Genomic DNA, 21,981 nt, shown 5'->3' on the forward strand with positions numbered 1-21,981 from the left:
ATGTGGCATTTAGGAAAGCAACCTGTAAGGGTAAGTTTTATTCGGCATGTAATAAAGTACATTTCTTAATAGTCTTTCTTCTTTAGTTACACACAAATAAGAGAGATAAGCTGGGAATATCCCCGCACTGTGTCCGATCTTTGATTTTGTGGGCGGGACCCCTGGTCACTCTGCGCTGCCCATCCCTTTCCAAGATGGCGGCCGGTTGGCGCACGCCCTCTGCGAGGGGGCGGCGGCTCGAGTCCGGCCTGCGCGCTGACGTCAGACGCAGAGACCGGCGGTTGGTGCTGCTGCTGCCGGTGCCTGGCGATGGCGGGGACCTGCGTCTACCGGCGGGGGGTCCCGGGGCTGGCGCGGGGCCTCGGGGGGGCCCTGGCGGTCCGAGGAGCCCCGGCCCCGCGGGGGCAGGAGGGTGACAGCCCGCGGGGACAGGTGAGGAGGGCGACAGCTGCACGTGGAGGGCTCAGCAATGTCACCGGGGGCGCCTGTCAGCCCGTGACCTTTCAGGCCGGTGACGTCACCGGCTCAGAGTGACGTCACGGGAGACCCCCCCATTAAAAGCCCCAATGCGGGGCCCTGCCCTGTTGCTGCTCGTTGTCAGGTCCAGCTGTAGGTCGATCAACCCCCCCCCCCCGGGGGCCCTGACCTCTAGGGGCGTCTGTGCACCGTGAGGCACGGGGGGGGGGGGGGGCAGATCTCAGACGGGGGGGGGGGGCCGTCCTTAGAGGGCTGGGGACCGCTTCACTATTCTTTTTCCACCTTCCCTTCTCTGTTCTATTTGCCCCTTCTCTGTTCTATTTGAACCTTCTCTGTTCTATTTGCCCCTTCTCTGTTCTATTTGAACCTTCTCTGTTCTATTTGCCCCTTCTCTGTTCTATTTGCACCTTCTCTGTTCTATTTGCCCCTTCACTGTTCTATTTGCCCCTTCTCTGTTCTATTTGCCCCTTCACTGTTCTATTTGAACCTTCTCTGTTCTATTTGCACCTTCTCTGTTCTATTTGCACCTTCTCTGTTCTATTTGCACCTTCTCTGTTCTATTTGCCCCTTCACTGTTCTATTTGCCCCTTCTCTGTTCTATTTGCCCCTTCACTGTTCTATTTGCCCCTTCTCTGTTCTATTTGCCCCTTCACTGTTCTATTTGAACCTTCTCTGTTCTATTTGCCCCTTCTCTGTTCTATTTGCACCTTCTCTGTTCTATTTGCCCCTTCACTGTTCTATTTGCCCCTTCTCTGTTCTATTTGCCCCTTCACTGTTCTATTTGAACCTTCTCTGTTCTATTTGCCCCTTCTCTGTTCTATTTGCACCTTCTCTGTTCTATTTGCCCCTTCACTGTTCTATTTGCCCCTTCACTGTTCTATTTGCCCCTTCTCTGTTCTATTTGCCCCTTCACTGTTCTATTTGAACCTTCTCTGTTCTATTTGAACCTTCTCTGTTCTATTTGAACCTTCTCTGTTCTATTTGCCCCTTCACTGTTCTATTTGCACCTTCTCTGTTCTATTTGAACCTTCTCTGTTCTATTTGCCCCTTCTCTGTTCTATTTGCCCCTTCACTGTTCTATTTGCCCCTTCACTGTTCTATTTGCACCTTCTCTGTTCTATTTGAACCTTCACTGTTCTATTTGCCCCTTCACTGTTCTATTTGCCCCTTCACTGTTCTATTTGCACCTTCTCTGTTCTATTTGCCCCTTCACTGTTCTATTTGCACCTTCTCTGTTCTATTTGAACCTTCTCTGTTCTATTTGAACCTTCTCTGTTCTATTTACCCCTTCTCTGTTCTATTTGCCCCTTCTCTGTTCTATTTGCCCCTTCTCTGTTCTATTTGCACCTTCTCTGTTCTATTTGCCCCTTCTCTGTTCTATTTGCACCTTCGCTGTTCTATTTGCCCCTTCTCTGTTCTATTTGCCCCTTCTCTGTTCTATTTGAACCTTCACTGTTCTATTTGAACCTTCACTGTTCTATTTGAACCTTCACTGTTCTATTTGAACCTTCACTGTTCTATTTGCCCCTTCTCTGTTCTATTTGAACCTTCACTGTTCTATTTGCCCCTTCACTGTTCTATTTGCCCCTTCACTGTTCTATTTGAACCTTCACTGTTCTATTTGAACCTTCACTGTTCTATTTGAACCTTCACTGTTCTATTTGAACCTTCACTGTTCTATTTGAACCTTCTCTGTTCTATTTGCCCCTTCTCTGTTCTATTTGCCCCTTCTCTGTTCTATTTGCCCCTTCACTGTTCTATTTGCCCCTTCACTGTTCTATTTGCCCCTTCACTGTTCTATTTGAACCTTCACTGTTCTATTTGAACCTTCACTGTTCTATTTGAACCTTCACTGTTCTATTTGAACCTTCACTGTTCTATTTGCCCCTTCTCTGTTCTATTTGCCCCTTCTCTGTTCTATTTGCCCCTTCTCTGTTCTATTTGCCCCTTCACTGTTCTATTTGCCCCTTCACTGTTCTATTTGCCCCTTCACTGTTCTATTTGCCCCTTCACTGTTCTATTTGCCCCTTCACTGTTCTATTTGCCCCTTCACTGTTCTATTTGCCCCTTCACTGTTCTATTTGCCCCTTCACTGTTCTATTTGAACCTTCTGTCCTTCTGTTCTATTTGCACCTTCTGTCCTTCTGTTCTATTTGCACCTTCTCTGTTCTATTTGCACCTTCCCTGTTCTATTTGCACCTTCCCTTCTCTATTTGCACCTTCCCTTCTCTATTTACTCCCTGTGACATCTATTTCTCGTGTAAGAGTTTGTTGTAGGTAGTATTGAATGCGATGTTCAGTAACCTCTCCTGTATATTTAAACACGCGCAGGTGCAGTGTGACTTCACAAGGTCTTGAGTGGCCCTTGTCTGGCTATGGTTCTGACAGTGATAGGCATATCAGTTGCTGCCTGGATCTTGGTGGGACAGGGACATGTAAGATGTCGTGGGCACTCTACCTTGATAATCATGACTTTGTTGAATAACTTTATTCAGTTATTTACTTAAAACCATCAAAGTATACAAATACAATCAAGACTTGGGTTTTAAGACAATTAAACCAGATGAGTCATCAGACATATCTAAAATAGGTAAAACGTGTGTGGCTAAAATTCTAAAAACAGTGATCAAACTAGTAGCATGTAAATCATCATGCATTTAAAAAAGCTCAACACTAGGGAAGCAATAATAAAAAAGATTTTGTATACAGCGTGCAATTCATTTGTACTGATACATCAATTTTCAGAATCACAAGGCTTTAATTTTAGTATTAATGATCGGCTCTAGCTTTGTGCAAAAACTTTTGTCGTTTTATCCAGAACGAGAATAGGAAACGACTGACCACATAGACTGTTGGTCCTGTAGTATCAGTTTTTTAGGATTCTGAAGGCAACCTGGTGTTGCCTGGCTCCAATGTTTAAGCAGGTCGATCGTATCCATCTCCTATGGATCTTTTGATATTTAGTGGAGAAAAATAGGATATGCTCTTCTGTCTCCATTGTTTTGGCACATGCAGGGCAAAGTTCTGGAGATAATCCTGTGGCCCGGTTACTGGGAAACCGGAGTAGGAGGTTACCATACCTACATCGAACATATAAACTTTTTGCAAGTGGTGGCATGATTTTATCCAGGAAGGGTTCAAAGGAAGGGCATGGCTTAGCACATACAAATTGTAAAGTTAATTGGCCATTTACTGACCTAGTGGCGTAAGATTCTTCCACGGCCGCCCAATACCTAATCTTCAACTTTGAACAATCCTTCTCTATTTGCCTTCTCTGGGTGTTCCCATAATTCTGTCATACCGTGTATTGTAAACCAACTTGCAACATGCTTAAACCAAGGTATGCTTTTTGCACCACTAATCTTCAAAACTTCCTTTAGAGAGTTGCAATAATCTGAAAGCTGCGGTGTTGTCCACAAGCGCAGCCAGTTCAGTAAAGGTTTCTATGAAGCCATATCACCAATTCTTTTTGTCCCTAGATCAAAAAACTGTGGATTAAGGGAGTGGTAATAGATACTGAGATGAGTGATCTAGCAAACATATTTTCAGATGTCAGTTTATTTGTATTGATATACCCCCCACATCTTTGCTCCATACAAGGCACCACTCTGAGCTTTTGCTCGATACACTTCAAGTGCTGTGGTCAGAGATCGAGTATAAGACTGCCTGTTATGTCTCAGTATTGATTTTGACCTATGAACAAGAGTTAAATGGCTCTTTTCCTATTGTTGCTCCCAGCCGAGCGTATTGCTCAGTCTTATTCCCAAATAGTCAAAGCTTTTCACCCTCTCTAAAGATTCTAGTGCGATCCTAACCTCTCTTGATTTACCTTTGGTTTTCCCGAACACCATAAATTTAGTTTTGGCAACGTTTAGTTCCAAACTCCTGCTGAAATCCAAAAACGTATCCATTAGGATTTACAAGCCGATTGGAAATAAGTAAGGAATTGTCTGCAAAGAGCAGGATTGGGACATTTGTGCCATTCATGGCAGGAGATAATAAAGACTTACCTGCTCCACCTTGATGGTTCTCCATTCATTTCACCCACATTGGCGACGAGGGTGGGATTCACCGCAGACATGTCAAAGAAAGCACTCTGCAATAACATGTTATGCTCAGCACCGCCTCTGAGAGGTCCCCGTGAAGTGTTAATCTACCTGGCGCACTTAAAACCTACCCATTTTTGGTCCACACTGTCACTTGTTTCTGAAGGGAGCGTATGGCTGTCTCTGAAAGCATTGTTTGCTTTGAGTGTTGTGATGTTACAGTGATATAGGGCTTTGCCCGTGAAGTGCAGGATGGGCCAGGAATAGAGTTTCAGACATTGTCGTCTTTTTGTTCAGTACGTTCACTTTGAGATTAAACAGTAACACCACCTGAAATACCTTCTTACAGATCGATGGCGTTGCAGTGGAACATGAAGGCCTGCGAAGCTCCCCACCCTCTTCCCTCTGCTGCTTATCATCCCCTGACCTTGGGGCCTCTGACTTCTCCTGCACCTGCTCCAGCCTGTGCCACCATTGGGCTCCTGAAAGAGACTTGCATATGCAGTCCTTCACTAGCGTGTCCAAAGACAAGGTTAGCCTCTGCCTGCAACTCAGCAGCCGAGGGAGGCAGCACAAGACCCCGATGGAGGCACCACGCTCTTCCCTGGTCCACCTCGACCATTTGTTGGCGGAACAAGTAGAGCAGGGCCTTTCACTACTAGTGCAAACTCGCACCCGGGCACAGCCCAAGAAGACTATTCTGTGTTTCCCTCTGGAGAGCATTGTTGGCTCCATTACCACAGTGGAGGCCCACAGGGAAGATGACATTGCAGAGAGTCAATGGGGTCTGAAAACAGGGGGCCTCAACAGCACAGAAGGCAGCAGACTCTGGGCGTGGCATCTGAATGGTGGCGGCCCCCCAGCATGGCACCTCAACGGTGGCGACTTGGATTCCTTCAGGACCCTCTTTGATCCCACGTTCTGCAGAATGCCCTATCTGGCAGGGTTTCCTTGCCAAGACTGCAGGAGTCTCCTGTCCACTCCTCTATTGGCTTTTCAGACTGGTAAAGGCACGCAAGCGAAGTCAACACAAGGGAAGAGTGACCCAGATATGGAAGAGCATCTGGCTGTGGCATATGAGCGGCTGCGGCATGAGGTAAGGACAAAAGCTGTTTCTCTTTGAAAAATCCAGCCAAACTCCTGTTTGCATGGGGGGGCACAGTTAAAGGTTTGTCATATTTTATCACGCATGGATATTACTTGATGTGATAAAATCCGACAGAATATTCCTACGGATACAAACCTGGAAAATACTCCAAGAAATGGAGCTTGGTGCAGAAAACACACATTATTCCCCAATTGATGAGGGAAATTGTAAATGGGATAATTATCTGAGAAATTAAATAATGGATTCACAGCATTGTTATTAATTGGAAGCAATACCAATCACTTGTCATCGAGGCGTTAATGAAGAGAAAGAGACTTCCCGGTAAAGGCAGTTGTCTGAAGCATATTTCCACTACATTAATATAGCTACGGAATTCTTCACCTTAAGGAGAACCCCAAAACTCCTTAATTGGTCCAGCCTGCTAGACTCTTTTGCATTGCATATTATGACTTACCAAGAACATAGAGGGGCTTGGAGCCTGCTTGTTGTCTGTCACTGGCTGGCGTTCCTTATCACTCATTTATTTGACTGCTTTTTATTGGTGCCCCAGCTTATCAGTCTTGTCTTTGTCCTTCACATGCAGTATTGTCTCTTAACCATTGCTTGATTGGCTGGCATCTCTTCTTCCATTACTTCCTTTTCACAGCACTACTTTTTAGGTCGAGCTGGAGTTGCATCCGATAGGATGCTCCTCTGTTGCCGATTTGGGTGCGTGAACGCGCACGCTTTCGCGTTGGTGAACAGGCACGCAGGCACATGCGCGCACATGCACGCAGGCACACACACGCACACAGACACACACATACAGGCAAACTCACCCGCCCCACCCCCTTACCAGGCTCGCACCACTGTGGCCAGCGTATCCAGGTCTTCCAGCCGGTACTGCAGCGGCTCCTCTGGAAGCGGCGGAGGCGGCTCCTGCAGAGAGGTAGGTGGGCACCAGGCTGCCTCCTCTCCTTGCTGTTTGCCAGTGCTGCTCGCCGGGCCGCCCGGCGCTCTAGCCGCCCCAGCCTCCATCGGCGGGGATCCCCCCCTCACAGCCGCTGTCCTGGCCACGGAGTCCCCCGTCGGGCGCCGCCCCTCAGGCCGGAACACAGCACTAGGAGCCCGGGGCTTCCGCGCCACATTACCTCGGCTCACAGGGAACGCATGTGGATCTCGCCGGGGGACAGAAGCTCCAAACGGAGACAGCGCACCTACAGCCGGCAGCGGCGCCCAGCTACACACAGAGCGGCGCGGAACACACCGCCCCGCCCACTCAACAACTAGTAGCCAATACCAAACGCCCTAGGTCTCAGTACAGGCTCTATTGGCTGCGGCACGTTCCCACTCCTCCCAGCCTGGATACCACACTCGCGTTTTTTTTTTATTTTCATTCGCGGCCGCCAATGCTTGTTCATTTAAAGTCTGCGAAGGCCTTGATTTACTCTGTTAGCTGTGTAATGAGTTTAGGGGAATGGACAAATATGGGTGGACAGCGCTTCTATTTACCTACTCCTCTACAATAAGCCTTGCAGAGTCGCACATGCACGCTGGCTCTAGGCTGGACCTAAAACATTTCCAATGCAACAGGTCTCGAATTTGCGAGAGTTTAAGCTATTGGCATTGTTAAATGACAATGCTTGTTATATATCTGTTTTAAAAACACCTAAATAAAAGGCATTTTCATTTACAATACCATTAGCTCAAACTCTCGTAAATGCGAGACCTATTGCATTGCAAATGCTTGTTTTTTATATTGTGCACTGTTTGAGAGTGCATGTCTTTTCGAGCTGTCTCCCTGTGGGAAGAGTGGTAAGAATGGTAAGCGGGAATGGAGAATATAGAGTGTCAATAAGGAATGTAGAATAGTAATGGACGGGATCCTAAGGTTATGGCAGTGACCGGTATGCCGGTTACTGAGAGTGTAGGACGTGCCTTGCTGTTTAGTGTCGCCGGTGTGAAATACTGCAACAACTCTGCCGCTCTACAACTGTTCCTGACTGGGAGCACGTCACACCCTGTGGTGTTCTCTCCTGATGCTGGGCTTTCCTGTATGCTTCTCTCCATTGCAACCCGTCTTGCGCTCCCTCATTTCTGTATTATTCTTGGGCTTGCCATCCATGTTTCTTTCACGTCCGTTCCCTACCCCCCCACCTCGTGATGCTTCTGCATTCCTGTGTTACTTCATCTCCTGTTACTTCCATTGCCCCCTCACTTAAAAAAACAAAACAGTTTTGCAAGTTTATTTTCTTTTAACTAGAAAGAAAACGGACATCTACGCAACACGTGTGGCGTGTGCGCCTACAAAATGATGTGAGCGACTACGTCAAAGATTTTTTTTTTCAAAATAACTTTAGCTACAATGCACAACATTGCTAAACACCATTGGGAAAGCGAATAAGTTATAACCGCGATACCGATAGCCTTTGACCAGGCTTGTGCCTCTTAGTGTGCACTTAACTTCGTTAGAAAGCATATTAATGCTCAAAATATAATAGATCATATTGCTACTAAAACAAATTTAATGTATCAAATGTACTGAACCACATTATGCAGTGCAGCCTCGGTGCTCCTGAAGGTGTGAAGTTATCCGTTCTCATCAGCTTTTATTTTTAGGTTTCGCCCTGGCCGTAGCAACTGCGTAGCAGTTGCTCCGCCCAGGGCGAAATCTTATGTCCTACATATGGGGCTTTGGTCCCGCCTCTGTCTTCCATTGGCTAGCTCCATAAATGGAGGCTAGCCATTGGAAGAGATTGGCTGTCAATCATGCTTTCCCCGTGAAAATGCGATTCGGGGGCGTTTCCGTGTGTTTTTTTAAATCCCGCCCCTTTTTGCCGTGTGTCCCGGGCCGCGCTGTGATTGGCTGCCGGCCCGGGACACCCCTGTGACGTCATTTCCCGGGCCGTGCTGTGATTGGCTGCCGGCCCGGGACACCCCCGTGACGTCATTTCCCGGGCCGCGCTGTGATTGGCTGCCGGCCTGACTTGTTATTTTTGTTAACCCCTGTCACGTTTCCTCGTTTTGTCCAGCGGCCTCCCACCCGTATGCTGTCACATGGACCCACTTGTTGTCAAAGCCCCCGCCCGGGGCTTCCGCCCTCGGGCGGTGCTAGGCCTCTACACGTTCCTGCCCAGGTCTGCCGCTTGTCTCTGATTGTAATCTCTCTAAACTGCCTCGGGAGAGCAAAATAAACAAGGCGGCGTGAGGCCCTGCTGTTAGGGCTGGCACCGGCTGCGGCTATCTACCGCACGGCTGAGCCACTGCCCAGAGTCGGCTTATCGGTCAACCCGTGCCTGGCCACATCCCCTGGTGCCTGCCGGCGGTAGCCCCTGTCACCGGGGCCCGGCAGTGTGTCCGTTAGCTCCAGATGTTTGAAAAATGGCGGCGCCCTGAGGGGCTGCCCCTGCGGGAATCCCCCTCTCCGCCGATAGTTATGTAAATAAACTTGATATTCTATTCTTTAATCTGGGTTGTTATCATTTGTAAAATGCGGGCATATGTCTCTCTTACTGCTGCTAGACGATAGCGTGACTGCGGGTGGCAGTTTTTTAATTTTATTTTTTTTACTTTAGTTTGTCACGAGCTGCCGTGGCTCCGTTCCCTTTTCTCCTTCCTCACAGGGCGGTTTCCGTTAGATTAGCAGCCCCCTCCCTTCCGGCTGGAGCTTGTATTCATTAAACTGAGTCGCATCTGTGTGTGTGTATAACGGCCACAGCGGAGATATTTCTCAAGGCAGTGCGAGTTTCTTTTAATTTAGAGGGTCAAAGTGGTTTTCAGAATACTTCCCCCGAGTAGGAATTTGGCCACAGGAGGCATATAGAATCCTCTCAACTGAGTTAAGCAATGTTTTTTTTTTCTTTTCAGTTTCTAGACATTTATTGTCTGTCTGAATTTTGCGCACCAAGCAGTCTAGGAAAGGGTAGAAAGCTTTGTAAATTCCTGAAAAGAGAGCGGTCTGTTAGGGCCTTGCTCTTTATTGCAATTCTGCACACCTTGATATTGAGCAAGTCCCCTGTTTCATCGTCCTGTTTTAACTTCTTTTTACTTTTTTAAACGCACCTTAAAAAGCACTTGCACTTTTTGTGGCCCAACATTGTATTTTGGCACTAAAATATGGAGTCTGTTTTGAATGCCATAAGGACATGCATATTAAGACTGGTTACTTGACAGATTGTCTTTACTATTGCACATTTCTTTTTGATCTCCGATGACACTTTGTATGCTTTGTGAGGATGTTTTACTGTGTCTTTTATATAGTGTGTACTTTTAATGATGCTGAAGATCGAGATAAAGTTATTAGAAATACTTCCTCATACAATCCTTGGGCTCTGCAAAGTGCACAGAGCAGTGGTCACCTATTCCAGTTTCAGTTGTGATTCTGTGAATGTGTGTGAGTAGGCTGACTCTGGAAATTTTTATTTACGTGTTTAGGCCACACCGTAATTATAGCGGCCACACCCATTTTAGGGACCCCCTCACACACATTTTTCATCCCTAATAAATCCCTGAATAGGCCTTTTGCCTTTCCAGTGTAGGTTGGTCACCCAGAGAGGATGGGGCTCCAACCTGTTAATGGAGCCTGCCTACCACATTACTTTTAGGTGAGACTACAGCCTGCCCACCAACAAAAGAGAAGACTACCGCCTTCCTACTCCTGTAGTTCTTCCCTGTGGTGAGGGTTCAGCCTTCCCTTCAACTAAAAAACAGTTGCGGCCGGCATCACTCGCAGGTGTGGGGGTAGAGGGTCGTGAGAGGGGGTCGTGCGAGGGGGTTAATGTAATAAAATAAGTTAAAAAAAACATCTATGCTCTGGTCCGCGTCACGTCTCCTGCTTCTCTCTGCTCACAAGAAGCAGAAGCAGGCAGCCTCCCTCTCCCCTAAGCCAATCACAACGCTGCAATGGCAGCATTGTGATTGGCTAGGACACCGTCCGTACAGGTATCTATGGGGAGGCCGTTTTTCTTCATGCAAACGGGTGAGTGCTCATGACTGGTTTTGTCGGCCCTGTGGCCAACCAAAGTCAGCACCTATAACATAACATTGGACTAGCCACTCCTTCCCAACCCGCCCACCCCCAACCAAACCCTTCTGCTTTCTCGCTGTGCGAGAAGCAGAAACATAAAATGGTATTTTTACCATTTTATGTTTCTGCTTTTCCTACTGCGAGAAAGCAGTGGGCCGACGCTCCTCCGCCACGCTAAAAAGAGAACACTATCCTACCCTCAGACAGAGAATAAGGCTCCAGCTTGTCTACTACCCCTGTACTACTTCTGTGAGGTAAGGATCCAGTCTGCATTCTCACGCACTCCCTCCTTAAAGAGTGTTGGGAAAAGAACGTGAAGTCTCTCCGCTATTGTGACATAATGTCACGGACGTGAAGATTTTGACAACCCTTTTTTATTGGAAACGCTAGTAGCAAAGTCAATGAACACAAAACAAGAAAGCACATCCTGACTAAACATGGAAGCTTGGATAGCCAAAAACGTTCAACTGGCTAACTGGACATAGCGGGCATTCAGTAGTACATTAACTTATTTATTTATTAAGGAGTTTTATATAGCGCTGGCCAGACCCGAGGGTATCGGAGCGCTATACAACATTTTTATTGCAAGAGCCATACAATAAAGCAGTAGTATACATATTGGTTTGGAAGTCCCAGCATGCTGTGTCACATTAAGGTAAGGAATTCCTGAAATAACCTTGTTGCGTGCATGTTATCTTGGGTTGAACCTCTTTCAGGGAGGAGGGGACGAGGCAAGGGTTGGGCACGGGGAGGAGGTAGGTCTTAATGAGGCAGTGTCTGGATGCTGCAAAGTGCAGGTTTGTGCGCTGCGGTGGCGGCTGTCGGTTCGGGAGGGAACGATTGAGGAAGAGGTCTTTTTAGGTATTTTTTGAATTTCACGAAGGAAGGGATAGTCCTGACATCCGCTGGGATGGAGTTCCAGATTTTGGGCGTGTTTCCGGCGAAGTACTGTACAGCGTTTTTTTGTTTACGTGTTTTCATAGGGATGAGTTGTAGGGTGTTGGAGCTCCTGAGTTTCCTTGTCTGACTGGCCTTCTTTAGTTTGGAGGCCAGGTAGTCGGGTTTTCCTGTGTGCAGGGCTTTGTGCGTGAGGCAGGCCATTCTGAAGCTGGCACGCATTTCGACTGGGAGACATTTTAGTTCTCTGAGTGCGGGTGAGATGTGATCATATTGATTAACTCCGGTGACCATTCTGGCTGCTGCATTGAGAGTTGTTTTGAGGGGAGCAAGGCGGGATTTTGCTGTGCCAGTGAGGACTGCATTCCCATAGTCGAGTCTGGATAGCACCAATGATTGAGTGGCTTGTTTGAGGTCCTTGGCGGGATGAAGGGTTTTATTTTGTTGAGTAGCTTCAGATTGAGGAAGGCACTCTTTGCGGAGTTCTTACTGTTTGGCCATGTCAAGTTTGGGGTCTAGGGTGATTCCTAATGATTTTACGGAGTTAGCTAGAGTGAGATTGCTGTTGAGAGCATCGATTGCTTTTAGCCATTCTGCTATTTGAGGGTTCTCTTCTTTATTGGAGATGAGGAGGATTTCTGTTTTAGGTGGTTTATTGATAGCCAGTATTTGACTTCTTTTAGAGTGTCGTTGAGTCTCTGAATGTCGTCAATGGAGGAGGTTTCCAGATAGACCTGGATGTCATCTGCATATAGGTGGAAGGGGATGTTGGGGTTTTTGAGTAGGGTGGTGAGGAGTTCCATGTATATGTTGAACAGTTGTGGGGAGAGCACTGAACCTTGGGGGACACCCCTGCTGACGGGGTGTAGGTCGGACGTAAAGTTTTTAGATTTTTATCCTTTGGGAGCAGTTGTGTAAGAAGGAGAGCCAGTGTAGGACCACCTCATCTACTCCAACCCTTTCTTGAAGAGCCTTAATGAGTAGATTGTGATAATTAGTGTCAAAGGCTGCAGATCAGGAGAATGAGTAGGCATCATTATTCAGTATTGAGAGACTTGTGGATATCTTCCACGACATTAAGGATCGCGGTCTCGGTGCTATAGCCTTTTCTGAAGCCTGATTGATGGGTATCTAGAAGGTTGATGCTGTCCATGTGCTGAGTCAGTTGTAGGATAACGCACCTTTCGATGATTTTGGATATGAGGGGGAGATTGGAGACATGTCTGAAGTTGTTCAGATCGTTGGTGTCGAGGCCTGGTTTTTAGGTTTCGCCTCGCGATCCGCTGCGCAGGCGAAATCTAATGTTAGAACAGTACTGCTTTGGTCCCGCCTTCTCTTCAGTTGGCTAGCTCCATAAATGGAGGCTAGCCATTGGAAGAGTGATCTGTCCGTCATTGCCGGAGCAGATTCGTTGGCGTTCCCGCGATTTTTACTCATCCCGCCCCTTTGCGATCGTCATGCGGCGGTGTTTTTTTTTTTTGTAAAGCTTTGGTTTCGCCAGAATATAAGATCCTTAAGTATTTGCCCGGCGGTGTCGCCTCTTGAACCCACAAAGAAGTTAAACTATTGAAGAGGCAGGCGCTGGAGACTGGAAGGCAGGAAACAAGGTTTTTATTTTCTCCGGAGGAGAACACAACGAAACGGACAGAAGGTATCTTTCTGAGGTGCTCTAACTGCATCCCTGAGGCCTGGCCTCTTATACACAAGTTTATCTCTTTATTACATGTAACACATTCTCGTTGATACTTTGATGTACGGAAAGACATCCTCAGAATCCCCCCCTTCCCAGCCCGTTCCCACGCAAGGTTACAGTGGAAGTCCCCGCCCCGTTCACAACAGGTGATGATCATCGCGCAGCTGGGTATTCCGCCGATTCACGGAGTGTGCGGGTTTCGATCGGATCTCGTGGGATGGGGGGGGCTTTGATCATCTCGGGGGTCCTTTGAGGAGGGAAGCTTTCTATTGTATGGGGAGGGGCAAGGGATTGGTATCGGCAGAGCTAGGTGTCGGCCTGGGAACGGGGAAGACAAACGGGCACACGGGGAAAAGGGGTTTGCATCAAAAGGGCCGGAGATCATGACGGGGAAGCAGGGAGGTGTCGCGCTGGGAACAGGATGAGGGCCTGGGGCAGAGCAGCGCCGAAGAGGGGTTTATGACTCAAGGCAGGTGCAAGCAGGGGGTTGCCAGCGAAGCTAGGAGAGAGAGAGAGAGAGAGAGAGAGAGACGCGCTGGCTCTCGGCGAGAGCAGGTAAGCCATGGTGTCCAAAATGGCGGCTGTTTTACGCGCACAAAAGGTTTAAGGAGAGCAAGAGGGCGCCGATAATGTTGATGGTTTTCAGCCTAACTTTCAACAGTCCTCCCTTTTCAACATATCTAGCCAACTTGCTTACTCAATGTCAATTTTCATCAAATTCCTAACTTCGGTATCATACAATGCCCTCATATGTTCGCTTCCAATGTCCACAGTTTTGGGAAAAATACAACTCGCACATAAGGAACGCATAGGTGGCAAACATTGAATTCCTAAGCATAGGCCACATATTACAACTACGGGAATCAGGATAATGGTGAGCAGTCTCCAGCCCCAGCTTTTGACGGTGTCCCAGAACCAACCACCAAGCGACCATTCTTCTTGCTCTTGGTGAACTTCCGAAGAGAGTCTGTGAAGATGTTCGATGGCTTTGTACACTGAGGGTGAGTTGTCCGGTATGTATGTACAACAGCTGGCCCCAATAATGCGGCATGCTCCTCCACGGTCCGCCAGAACCACATCTAGAACGAGGCGGTTCTGAAGAGCCACCAAACGGACCGCTTGGAGCTCGGCAGTGTTGTTGGCAAAGATGCCCGCTGTGATGTTCATGGTTGTCTCGACTGCCTGAGTCAAATGTCGGATGGCACGGCTGTTTGCCATCGGGCCCCAGAGGGGGACGAGTCCTTTCATAGCATCGAGGAACTGTGCCCCTGTTGAGTCGGCTTGCTCAACGTCTTTGGCTCGTTTTTGTCTGTGGTGATTCGCTGGGGCCACATAAGTTGGAGGAAGGACGAAGGAGATGTAGCAAGTGCCCCCCCAGCCTTTGGGGAGCCAGGTGTAGGCCTTCGTGCCACAGATGAAATACATGTTTGGGGATGACACAAAGGAAGGTGGATCCGTGGAGTCCAAAGTTCTGGTAAAGCGGCAAGCGCTGCGACCCACCAGCTGTGTCCCAAGTCCTTCTACACACATGTGGCCTGTGACGTTGATGACCGTCAGGGCCACAGTCAGAGTGGCAGCCGTTCGTTTCCGCAGATAGGAGAAGGTGGGTCTGGTTGGATTGTTGAACACCTGCATTTCGATTCGTTCTTTGGCCGGGATGTCCATTTGGATCGAGTCGCTGGGGGTCAGCGGGCAGAAGTGTGTCTTTGTCTTGTTTCGCCCGGCCCCATGAGGAGAATGTGCTGCAGTTCTGCTGGAGGTGGCATTGTCCGTATAGCTCTCTTGCAAGAGGATCAGCCAGGCAAGGCAGGAGCCGTGGACGGAGAAGGGTGAAGGGATGAATGGTATTGAATGTCCAGTGGCATGGGGTAGCAACCCACAGATCCAGCAGTTGGTGGCGTTGGTGGCAAGATTGTGCTGGTGAAGTAGTTGCACGAAAGAGTTGTTCCAAAACTCCTTTCGTCTCTCTCTTAGTTGAGGAGAGAGCGAAATTAGATAATGTTCCTTCACGGTGGTAGGCTGAGCAGTGGTTAGGAATGTTTCGTGAGCAGGTGCGTGTTCTTCCATAATCCAGAGCGTAGTCATGAGGAGAAAACAGAGGAGAATTACGATGAAGAGTGCAATTGTCTTTGAGCTATGGAGCCTGTCTATTCTCGGATTTCTGTAGTGGGTATTTCCTGCTGTCTCCGTCGGCTTCTTATTTGGCGCTTCCATCATCTTCTTATCTGGCGCTTCCATCATCTTCGTCTTCAAGGTGCTCGGTAGTGGGCAGGACCACAGACTTAGTTTTAGCTTCTCTCCAGGTAACCCTTGGTAGTTTGGGTCACCGTTCTGAGATCCTCTAACCTAGTCCGTGGCCTACTTAGCCGAAGCTCCCTCCTTTCGACGCAGGAAATACCCTTCTCGAGATGGCACAGTGGGGTCAGGATGTTTTGAAAGTTCAAGTGTCTCTGTATCAGGGTAGCAGTTCAACGATGGTCGGTCCTGGTTCAGGAGCTCTTCTTGGGTGTTGACGGTGTCTGTCGTGGCCAGGGCTGGAGAGACCTTCTTGCAGTGATGAGCGTGCAGCCAGTGTTTCTTCCCCTCCACTCGAAGTGCGGTCCGAGTGGTGATCAGCACTTGCCAGGGGCCCGTCCACCGGGGTTCCAAACTCTTTGATCGCTGAAAGTTTCGGATCAGCACGAAGTCCCCCGGCTGGATGGCGTGACCCGGACCCCTGGAAGCATCGGGGATGGCCTGCTGCACCTGCTGATGAAGGACAGACAAAGTTTCAGTCAATTTGTACAGATAATCAGACATTAGGACATCCGGAACGTCATGAATGGAAGTTGGTTTCGGGGCAGACCAGACGCTCATGGGTCGACCGAAGACAACTTCATAAGGGGTTAAGTGATGTCGGGTGGGGGTAGAGCGCATCGATAGCAATGCCAATGGGAGGGCGTCTGGCCATTTCAGGCCCGTCGTAGCCACTATTTTGGCCAGTTTAAGCTTTAGTGTGGCGTTGTGTCGTTCGACAAGCCCAGCAGATTGAGGGTGGAAGACTGCGTGGAATTTCTGTTTGATACCCAGCCCATTTAGGATGAGCTGGATAACGTTGGCTACAAAGTGGGGGCCATTATCACTCCATAAAACACGACAGAGGCCATAACGGGGGAAAAACTCCTTTAACAGGACCTTTGCAGTGGCCATAGCGGTGTTGTCACGGGTTGGATATGCTTCCACCCATTTGCTAAATGCGCACACCACGACGAGTACATATTTCAGGCCTTGGCATCTGTCTAGCTGGATGTAGTCCATCTGCAGGACTTCAAATGGGTGGTTTGGGACCCCAAATCCCCCCCGGGGTACTACAGTTCCCTTCCCGGGGTTGTGTTGCAGGCATATTAAGCATTGTTGGACCAGGCGTTTGGCGGAATCTGGGATCTTGTCATTGTGCCAAACCCTGGAGACAAGTTCGATCATGGGGGCTGATCCAATGTGGGCAGGGGAGTGTGCCATGGTTAATATGGGAATCAAGTATGAATCAGGTAGCAACCATCTGTTCGTGTCTTTTGTCCGCCAGCAGCCTTCATCGTCTTTCAATCCCACCCGTGCCCATTCAGTCAATTCGTGTTGTGTGCTAGCCGTTTGTATGTCTCTAATTGTGTCCTTGGCGTCAGTCCAGTTTTCTGCTTGTGACCTGGTCACGTACATATGTGTTGTCGTTCTATTTTCAGCTGTCGTTCGGGCGGTGATGTCGGCTAGTGCATTTCCCTGTCCAATAATGTCTGTCACCTTCTTGTGTGCCTGGCATTTGATAACGGCAAGTTTGTTGGGGAGGAGGACAGCTTCGATTAAGGCGGAGACTAAATCCCCGTGCAAAATGGGTGTGCCGTGTGAGGTCAAGTATCCTCTCTCCCTCCAGAGGAGCCCAAAATGGTGAACCACCCCGAAGGCATACTGGCTGTCGGTGTAAATGTTCGCCGTGGTTCCTGTTGCCAGGATGCAGGCTCTCGTCAAAGCAATCAGTTCCGCTGCCTGGGCAGATCGCTGGGTGATGCGGGCTGTTTCTACTACAGTTCGAGCCGTGGTGACTGCATAGGCAGCGGAAGTGGTACCATCGGAGAGTTTGATGCAAGAACCGTCCACCCACAACTCCCCGTCGGGGTCAGGGAAAGCTGTGTCTCTGAGATCGACCCTACTCCTGGTCTGTTCGTCCGTAAGAGTCACGCAGTCATGTACAGGGTGCACATTGGGATCGTTCTCTGGCAAGGGTAACAGAGTTGCTGGGTTCAGTGTGGTGCATCTTTTCAGGGTGATATGGGGGGCAAGCAAGGTCAGTTCGTATCCAGTCAGTCGTGCACTCGTCAGGTGTTGCGTCTTGGTTTGGTTCAGGAGGGTGTCGACTGCATGGGGTACCAGTACCGTGAGGGAATTCGAGAGTACAATCCCCTCGCTCTGTCGGATAGAGACTGCAGCAGCAGCTACAGCTCGAAGGCAGGCAGGCAAGGCTCTGGCGACAGGGTCAAGAGTGGCAGAGAAGTAAGCGCACGGTCGTTGTTTAGGACCGATGGCCTGGGTCAAGACAGATAAAGCGCACCCCTCCCTTTCGTGAGTGAAAAGGGAGAAGGGCTTTCTGTAATCAGGGGTACCAAGGACAGGGGCTGAGCAAAGGGCATCTCGTAGTTCCGTGAAGGAAGTTTGACACTCAGGAGTCCAAGGGAGTGGGAAAGGGACGTCTTTGTTTAGGAGAGAGAGCAGTGGTTTTACAACGAGGCTGAAGTTTGGCAACCATTGTCGGCAGAAGGAGGTGAGGCCTAATAGGGAGCGAACCTGCTTCTGGGTTTTAGGGACAGGGGTGTCTAGAATGGTCTGGATTCGATCAGGGGTGAGTTTCCTTCCATCTTTGGACAGAAGGTGGCCCAGGTAAGTGACCTGGGGTAGGCAGAATTGCAACTTCTTCTTGGAGACCTTGTGGCCATTTTCCGCAAGGAAGTGCAAGAGTTGAATGGTGGCGGTAACCGCTAGAGGGGTGGTGTCGGCTGCCAAAAGGATGTCATCGACATATTGTACCAACACCACCCCGTCGGGTAACCGGACTTGGTCTAGTTGCCTTTTGAGGGCCTGGCTGTAGATGCTAGGGCTCTCCGTGTAGCCTTGAGGGGCTCGGCAAAACCTATATGAGCGGGATTTTAGGGTAAAGCCGAAGAGATATCGGCTGTCTGGGTGAATGGGGATGGAGAAGAATGCGTTCTTGAGGTCGATGACGGAAAAGGTGGTGGCAGTGGATGGAATCAAGGTCAGGATGGTGGTGATGTCTGAGACCACAGGGTACTGGGGTACCACCACTTTGTTGATCTCTCGGAGGTCGATGATGAAACGGTATGCTTTCTCATCTCCCTCTCCCTGCTTCTTGATAATGGGCAAGATAGGGCTGTTGCAAACGTTGCTAACCACTTCCTCTACCACTCCTGCGTCTATCAGTGACTGGATAATCATTACCAATGCCTTCTCGCCCTCTGGCGATATCCGATGTTTTGGGAGTGTTGCGTCTGGTCGGACAGTAATGTGCACTGGGTCAATTAACATACGCCCTACGTCCGAATCCGCTTTGGCCCACAGATACGGAGGTAGAGTGTCAAGCAGGGACGCGTCGACGTCGGTGATGGAAAACATGTGTCGGGGGGAACAATGTCTAAGCAGAACGGGGTTGTCGTAAAGAAACACTCGAACTCCATCTTGAGAACACCTAATCGTCGCTCGGAAGTGTTTCAGTAAGTCAAGTCCCATAATGGCGTCAGGGCTATTGGAGGAAAGCAAGAACGTGGTGTCGGTGGTGTTGTTTTCTACGTCAAAGAGAATCGGGGCAGACAAAGGGTTGGTGGAGGGCGTTCCATCGAAACCTGTCGATGTTATGAGTGAGCCAGACAAGGGTGCCCTTGGAATCAGTCGTTTAGATAACGCACTACGTGTTGCGCCAGTGTCTACCAGAAATGGAGACTTGGTACCCAGGACCTTAGCAGTGACATAAGGGCCCTGCTGGTCAACATAGAGCTCGACTGGATCCCTCCCTCGCCCTTGGCTGTCCTATGCAAAGGTGTGAGTGTCGTCATAGTCAGATTGTTGATATTGGTTCTGTCTGGGTCGATCGAACGTATTTGGTCTGCTTGATCTGTCATTAGTCGCGTCATTTGGGGGCCCTCGTTGTGGTCCCTTAGGTCTCGGTCCGTTTGCTACATCCCTGGGGTCTCTGTTCCTGATCATTTCCAGGAGAACTGGGCACTGGGATTTCCAATGGCCAGTCCCTTTGCAGAAAGCGCACTGGTCATCTCTAAGGTCTGTGCGTCCACTGTAGGGAGTCAGAGTGCGGTCCTGGGGAAATGCAGTCTTAGGGACGTTTGTCTGGTAGTTTCCCCGGTATTGGTCTCGTCTTATAGTCACCCCTTGCAGTTTGGCAATCATCACCCTCTCTTTTAAGTCTTTCTTCTTTTTCTCTGTCGCCCTATCGTTTTCATTTTTCTGATGCTCATAATATTGGGCCATTTGGAGAATCGCTGTAGGTTTGGAGGCTGCCCAACTACTCTCGCTGGCCTGTAGTTTCTGGGAGATGTCCAATGATAGGCCCTTAACATAATTCTGGACAAACAGATGGTGTCCGGTTGCAGTGGTCATGTCCTGGCCGCTGTAATCGGAGAACACCGTTTCAAACCGGGAGAAGTATTCCGATACATCCTCCTGGGGTTTTTGGCGACAGGCTGTTACTATCGACCAGTCCACTTTCTTTTCTGGGATTAGGGTTTTTAATTTCTCTACGATTTTATCTGGGAGGTCTAGAATGGATTTCAACGGCTTTTGTCCTGGTCCCCGTTGTTTGTCCAAGTCATCGAGTTGTGACCAGGTGTGTCCGAACAGCTCAAGGTGGTCGACTTTCCGGATTTGCTTCCACACATCAGCTGGCAGACATAACCCGAAGAACAAGTCGATGTCAGCCAGGGTCATGATCGTTGAACCCAGGGCTGTACCTAATTCAGTATAGAAGGCAGTGGGGTTTTTACGTAGGTCGGGTAGAGATTTCCGGAATGTCAGTATCTCTTGCCGGTCCCATGGCTGGTAGACCCAGTTGTATACTACCCTTCCCTTTGCATCTTGGTTGTTTGCATCATCGTGAGTCCCTGTACCTCGAGGGGGAACCCAGTAAGGGGCAGCCTCACGTATCGGCATCATGGTGTTAGATTGCTCGGTTGGTGGTTCGGTCACTACGGGGGCTGCGGATTTAGCTCCTGGCTTTCGTTCAGTGAGGTGGCGGAAAACCTCAAGCGTACGCGTAAGGAGGTCCGACACATCACACTCGCCCTCATCCCCGATATCGACCTTCCGGTACAGAGTCCTTAGGCTCTCGGGACCTTTGTCTCGATATCGGTCCTCGTATGCATTCAAGACATGATAACACAGTCGTACGGTAAAATGTCGTCTGTGACTCCCTGTATACGAGCTGAACATATCTGTGATGTACTCTTCATCATCCTTCCTTTCTACCAGTGTCCTCGCTATTTTGTCGATCCCCGCTCGCTCATCCTTGTCTAGTCTGTTTGTTCTTGCAGGGCCAGCCCCTCGAGTCTCATGGTCATCTAACGTTGTTGTTGATGCGGGTTTTAATACAAGGGGTTCGGCTGGCACAGAGGCTATTGGGGCCGACGCTGTGGCGGTACCTTCGCTTGTACCTGGGGGTGGCGCGTGCTGCGCCAAGGGTTGAGAAGGGGCATATGGAGGGGGCATGTAGATGATAGGAGGACCTAACAGCAGGTCCTCATTGGCTTGTCGTTTCGAGGGTAAGTCAGGGTAGAGCATGGAGGGGGTTCTAACCGGACACTGGCTTGGCGTTTCCCTTTCTAGTTTCTGTTTAGCTTTCTCTCTTTCCTCTATCTCCTTTTTTAGTTTCTGAGCAGCTAGGTGGGCTGCTTTTTGCAGCTCTTTTTCCAACCTACTCTCAGTTTTCTTTTTACGCTGTTCAGTTTCTTTTCGCCACATGCCGAAGCTGTCAAGCATAGTAGGTGTTGTCTTGTTTTTACCCAGGGCGGTTTCTAGCGTTTTTATTTTATCATCATCGAAGGATCCTATCAGGGGCCATTGACTTTCTTGACCCTTTTTTGTATATTTATGCCATAGTTTACTATAGGCTATAGCGGTCAATCCATGCTTCATGAACATGTCCTTATTAGGGGTGCCTTCCAGCGGGGCTGGATGGTCCATCTCTAATAGGCGGTCCGGGCTAAACAGGCTACTCATCAGTGGGGAGAAGACAGACATGACGGCTCGTAACGAGGGACTAAAAAGTCAGCACTGCCTATCTTATCACTAGGTGCAAAGACTAGACAGAATATTTCTATTCTACGTTGTTTGCAGGCAGTGAATACCTCATGGATCACAATAACCAAAGACCAATAAATAACAATGGGGAGAATGAGTAGGTCCGCAAAGATCTGCGTTACCTACCTTTTTCACTATCTGCAAAAAGGGTGGTCTCTTCCCTGTTTGCAGACAGGGAATCTCCAGGAAACAATAGTTTTGCGAACAACAGTTCAGTTTCAAGCAATTATTGGGTGGGGGAGAAAAAAATAAGCACGGCTGCTACCCTACCTATCCTCCACTGCTTGCAAAGAGAGAGAGCCCGTTGTTTCTCCGTTTGCAGACAGTGAATCCCTCATAGATCAAGATAACAAAAGACCGATAAATAACAATGGGGAGAATGAGTAGGTCCGCAAAGATCTGCGTTACC

At 49.0% G+C, this 21,981-nt stretch overlaps 1 protein-coding gene across 1 annotated transcript in view; it reads left to right on the plus strand.

The window, feature by feature from the left end:
- Positions 1 to 250: 250 nt before the first annotated feature.
- The window catches only part of C5_1H6orf136 (chromosome 5_1 C6orf136 homolog), a 140,531-nt gene continuing 118,800 nt past the window's right edge, over positions 251 to 21,981 (plus strand). Inside the window, exons 1-2 of the mRNA XM_078641708.1 lie at positions 251 to 432; positions 4,873 to 5,619. Coding sequence (XP_078497834.1) covers positions 310 to 432; positions 4,873 to 5,619 — 870 coding nt within the window. The 5' untranslated portion in view covers positions 251 to 309. The remainder of the gene's footprint in view (positions 433 to 4,872; positions 5,620 to 21,981) is intronic.

The sequence above is a fragment of the Lissotriton helveticus genome, chromosome 5_1, assembly GCF_964261635.1.
Source record: "Lissotriton helveticus chromosome 5_1, aLisHel1.1, whole genome shotgun sequence".
Lineage (NCBI taxonomy): Eukaryota > Metazoa > Chordata > Amphibia > Caudata > Salamandridae > Lissotriton > Lissotriton helveticus.